The sequence below is a fragment of the Nestor notabilis genome, unplaced genomic scaffold, assembly GCF_000696875.1.
Source record: "Nestor notabilis isolate BGI_N333 unplaced genomic scaffold, ASM69687v1 scaffold34935, whole genome shotgun sequence".
NCBI lineage: Eukaryota > Metazoa > Chordata > Aves > Psittaciformes > Psittacidae > Nestor > Nestor notabilis.
The window spans coordinates 1-5,752 of record NW_009931216.1 but is presented as its reverse complement, the minus strand read 5'-3'; the positions used below and the strand labels follow the sequence as shown (position 1 = coordinate 5,752).

Here is a 5,752-nt window from a genome sequence, read left to right as displayed (position 1 = left end):
GACACCACTTGTTACTGATTTCCAGCTGGACGTTGACCCACTGACCACAACTCTTTGCGTGCGGCCATCCAGCCAGTTCTTTATCCACTGAGTGGTCCATCCATCAAATTGATGTCTCTCCAATTTAGAGACAAGGATGTTGTGCAGGACAGTGCTGAATACTTTGCACAAGTCCAGATAGATGATGTCAACTGTTCTGCCGCTGTCCATCAGTTCTGTAGCCCCATCATAGAAGGCCACCAAACTGGTCAGGCAGGATTTCCCCTTAGTGAAACCATGCTGGCTGTCACCAACCACCTCGCTGTTTTTCATGTGCCTCAACATTCTTTTCAGGAGAATCTGCTCCAAGATTTTGCCAAGCACAGAGGTGAGACTGACTGGTCTGTAGTTCCCCAGGTTTTCCACCTTCCCCTTCTTGAAAATGGGGGTTATATTTCCCTTCTTCCAGTCATCAGGAACTTCACCTGACTGCCATGATTTTTCAAATATGATGGACAGTGGCTTAGCAACTTCATTCGCCAGCTCCTTCAGGACCCGCGGATGGGTGAATCCCATGAAGGAATAACAGTACGAAGTGGGAACATAACTTCCAAGACATGATAATCAGGCCCCAGCCTAAGAATCATCTTGACTCTTTGCAGATACAGTGCAGTATCTGAAACTAGTTTGTTATTTTATTTCCTGGAGATTGGAAATGTCAGAGGAGCTTATATGGATTTCTTAACTGAACAACAGCATTCAAAATACTGCGAGTTGTAGCAGAATATTTTAGCTATGGATCTCAACACAAATATAACCACATGTATCAATAAGAATGATGAAAAGTCATTCCTACAAATGCATTATTAAACCCTTGTTACCAATTCATTCAAATTGGACTATTGGCTTAAATGATATTCTGTCTACCATACCTTTGGATCGGTTTGATTAACAGCTACTGCAAGTAGAAGTCCATCTCTTGCAAATGCACACAGCAAAGCTCCTCTTGACTTGACAGACATACACTGAGGAACCAAATTAAGAAGAGAACAAGTCTGTTGTACCCACTGGACCTGGTATGGCAAAGAACTGAGTACCAAAACAAAAGACAAGACCAAGATGTTACTCAGTTGTGCTGAATAAGATGATTCATACATAGCAAAAAAACCTAAACACATAAAACACACATCAAGCATGAACAATTAAAAAAAAAAAAAAAAAAAATTCTTCAAAAGCCTTACAAATGAAAAATATTTCATATTTACACAAGTTTAAAATTATGTCTGAGCACTGAGAATTATTTTTATGGGATGGGAATTTGAGCTATACATATAGAACATGCAAATAAATATAGATGTACGTCATATAATTAAGGCACTTGCATTCTAGCCAAGAATAGCTTCCTCAGACAGTATAACGTCATCCAACACAGCCATTCAGAATTCAAAAATGAGAATCAACAGTATGCTGCGCCGAACAAACAAGCTGTGGATGCCCCATCATTGAAGTGTGCAAAGTGAAGCTGGGTTTGGCTTCCACCAAATCGATCTAGTGGAAGTTGTTCCCGCCCATGTCAGAGGGGTGGGAACTAGACGATCTTTAAAGGTCACTTCGAACCCAAACCATTCCATGAACCTAGAAAGATTCTAAAAATGATAGAAAACACAAGAAAGATTCCATCTGGAAGCATGCCAGCTAACACAAAAAAATAAAGCAGTAATATGAAAAAGTGTATTAAACAACAGTAAACAAAAACAAGCGATAGTTGGCATAAAGAAATTGTAAGTAACACAGCTGAGAAACGTAACCATTTCAGGCTGCAAGTACTATGGTGTATATATATGCATTTCTACAGTTAGGAATGTTCTGGGCTATCTCATTTTTTGTCTTAACAGAAAGTCATTAGCATGCTACTGGCAAACTGAGTGAAGAGTGATGAAGCTTAATAGAACAAGGAGGACACCAGTATCAAAAAAGTATCATTAACAAAAGCAGCTGTACTATGTCAAGCATAGGGAAAGCTTCTAACGAGTAACTCAAGTTATACTTGCAAACGACACATCCGTTTAATCTTATATATAACTGTATCTCACTTAGGAAGAAGAATGGACTATACATGGAGTGGACTCAGGATTATTGTTCCAATTGCATTTTTAAGGGGTCGTATCAGTTCAACTATTCCAGTACACGGTCTCAGGCCAGATAAAGAAAGAGACACAAACTCCTGTCTAGGCATACATGATGAAAAGGAGAATGGAAAACAAATAAAATCCCAACTCTAAAGCACTCCATAACAACCATCTTCCTCAAACTAAGTAACTTCAAGTATCTTTGAACTTACCTAACATATTTAAAACTATTTTCATGCCACCGAATAACCAAAAATGTGAGTACCAGATGTTCTGCAGAGTAGAACACAAAAGAGCACAAACAGCAATCACCCAGAATCTGTGGGAAAAAAATAAAAAAACCCCAAAACAACTAAAAAACAATCCAACCAAAACCAGAACCCCAAAACCTTGTTACACATGATTTTCTCTGTAATTTTTTATGTATTTAGATAACTTGATATTACAGTTCAGATTAAGTAACAATGTCATTCAGAAATATAAAGGTTTTCAAGAATATTACTAGGCCAGGTAAACTTTTATCTGATCCAGTACAGCTGTTCTTATGTTGTCACTAAACCCAATATGAACTGAACTAATAAGCTTATGTATAACACCAAAGAGGTGAAAAGGCAGACATTGCTCTCAAATTCACCGCAGCATCTGTGGCTCTAATTTAGATATGAGATTAAGTGATTGCTTTAGGGCTTATTTTTTACCTCATTTTGTAAGAAAGCAGCATGCACTCCAATTTCTTTTTCTTCAGTAGAAGGCAACAGGACTGATTCATCAGGCAAAATCTGCGTCCAACGCCCAGGAGAAGAATTTTTACAAGAAGATGTATTTTCATGTTCTGTGCTTTCCCATAAAAAGGCACATGCTGTAGGAGTAGTTAGTAGTACTTTTCTGCCATCTCCGGATACATACAAGTACAATCTCATTAAACACTCTGAGGAAAAAAAAAGAGCAAGACTACCACAACAAATACAAGAATGTGCCAGAATAGTTTCTGCACCTCTGTCAGATTTAGAATTAAAAGGGATAAAGGAAATTTCCTCTCTATCACACAAAATCCAAGATGCTACCCTTAAGTGTCTTTCATTTTCAGTTTCATCACTGAGAACAGACCTGAGGCAGCAGTCATGTCAGACAGGACACCCGTTTTTATGCATTTTATTAATTATCTTCCCCACAAGACTCAGTTAGTAGAGTTGCTTCCCATGATCATCTTTCTTGAAATCCATCTTTCATGAAAATGCTTAAGTGCTCCACTGTCTATTACTTACAGTACCTAAAAGCACTACTGATCATCCCTGAAATGATATAATTGCTCATACAGTACTTCACTTTACAATCTGGTATCAGTGAGATTATGCAGTGCATGACAATACTTCATACTTCAGTTTGCAAATACGTGCCTTTACATTATTCTCTTCAGTTAGCATTTGTCATAAAAATCTACCTACAGAATAAACTTCAAGTTATGCATACAGGTTTTACATCACATATATGTCTGTTCTATGCTATTCAAAGCCTAGAAAGGAATGGTTTTCTACAGTTAAAAACTAACCATTAAAAAATAAAACACTTGCTGGTTTTAAAAATCAATTACTACTTACAGGAGATAACTAAACACAGAAAACTGTACCATTCAAGTAACATTTAGGAAATTTGTCAAAGCTTAGCCAGCACACAAATTAGACAAATGCAAGCCAACGTGAAAATATAGATTCTACTTGTACACTAACACTTAACAATAAGAAAACCACTGTTCCTCTAATCCAGTTTTCAAAACACCATTTGGAAAAAACCTACCTTGTGCTGCTGCAATTGCTTTCCTAGACTCTTCAATTGCTGGCACAATTTTCAAGCAGTCCTGATCTTTATTCCAAAGAAACAGATATCCTGTTGTAAGTATTCCTGCCAACCAAGCACCTGTGTTCATCAGAGAAGAGATGTTTTTGAGGATATTATTATGAAGTGCTTAGAATTACCTCCCTTCTATCTTAGCCACAGTTCTAAAGCAGACAGTGAATCCTTTAGGTATTCTACCTTTCTAAACTCTTAAAACTACAAATAAAATGAGTTTATAAATTAAGATATTGTACTTAACCATTTCTTGATGTAGTTAAAACAACTACATTTTTCAGCAACGATTGCAGGCGAGGGATTTTCTTCTTTGTCTTCCCTGATGCCAGGTTAATTTCATTTATACGTTTATCATCTAGAAGAAAAACAGCCTCTTTCTCCTTTTGAAAGAGAAAAAAAAAAAAAAGAGTGTTTAATTTTTTAAAATATTATTTTCTTTGTAAGCCTGGAAAACAGGGCAGCAAAGAAAAATGTTAGGGAAAAATAATTAAAAAAGAAGGAGGGGAAAAAAAACCATGTTACAGCTGCAATTACCGTATCAATTCCATTTTATGGTACATTTGCTTTACATTACATCACATCTAGCATCACCCTACACTGGTAATGAATTTGGTTCACAGGTTTCAAACAAACTAATTTTGCAATCATTCTAAGTATCTCAACCAAACTACTACCTGCCAAGAAATGACAACACAACAACAAATTAGACACAAGTTATCTCCTCTTGTAGTGTTTTGGGAGATTTTGCCAGTGATTTCAACAGAAGAAGGAACTGGTCTTAAGTGGTTACCTACTTAAACTCTAATCATTCATCAGAACAGAAGATAAAAAAAATTATCAAAAAAGTTTAAGAAAGCATGTCTTTCAACAGATGCAGGATGGTACGGGACAAAACTTTTGTTCACAATTCCAACAATGTACTGTAAAAAAGCTTACGAAAAACTAGAAGCATCAAAACACCAATCTCATATAAGGTACAGGTCTTTTGGAAAACCAAACCAAATGACTCCCCACTGTTTATCTGAGAAATTTTTAATCTTGTGCCTCCAATCAGTACAACAGAAAATAAATAACTCTTAAGTAGGACAGATTCAAACACTTCTTGAGGTTTTTTTGTTGTTTTGGGTTTTTTTTTTTTTACACACACTCCCTGTACACAGAAATGCAAACTGTTAAATAATTAAAAACCTACTCTTTGCAAATTTTCATTTAAATAAAAAAAATATCCATTACATTTACCTGTCCGATCCATGAGATGCGAGGCCATGGTTTTCTATGCTTTACAGATGTAGAAATAAGAACATCTAGCTTAAACTCCATTCTTAATCAACGTCTAGGTAACCATCATAGGGAAAAGCAAATAGTGGCTTTTTCACGTAACTATTGAGAATTCGAAGAAACAAAGAAAATAATACAAGAAGTTTTAGTTATTTGGGTGGTGGGAGTGCAAGGTGGGAATCTAGGCACAAACTCTTTAACTACAGCAGCTTCCTGCTAAACACAACCAGAACTGCTGCTTACCTGTATTCCCAAACTAAACCATCTATTTTCGCGGAGGTAGCTCACCGGCTATTTGCAGTTCAGATCACACTGTTCCAGGAGGAAGCGACAGAAAGACGCCGTAAGATCAAGGACCTTGCTGAAAGCTCTGTCACAGACGCAGACAGCGAGGAGGACACGCCGCAGCCCGCGAGAGATCAGGGTCGGAGCACGACCCTGGCAGCGCTCCTCGGGTGCCAGAGGGAGCGCGCCCGCACATCGCCTCCTGGGGGCGGCCTCGGGCCGCCGGACACCCC

At 37.6% G+C, this 5,752-nt stretch overlaps 1 protein-coding gene across 1 annotated transcript; it reads right to left on the bottom strand.

The window, feature by feature from the left end:
• Nucleotides 1–911: 911 nt before the first annotated feature.
• Nucleotides 912–5,276, bottom strand: LOC104406695 (uncharacterized protein C5orf42-like; the record flags this gene model as incomplete). Its single annotated transcript, XM_010015775.1, has 6 exons — nucleotides 5,196–5,276; nucleotides 4,201–4,336; nucleotides 3,903–4,022; nucleotides 2,807–3,036; nucleotides 2,321–2,427; nucleotides 912–1,068 (listed from the first exon to the last, which is right to left on the bottom strand). Coding segments are annotated over exons 1-6 (831 nt in total), but the record flags the coding sequence as incomplete, so codon positions are not given.
• Nucleotides 5,277–5,752: the final 476 nt, after the last annotated feature.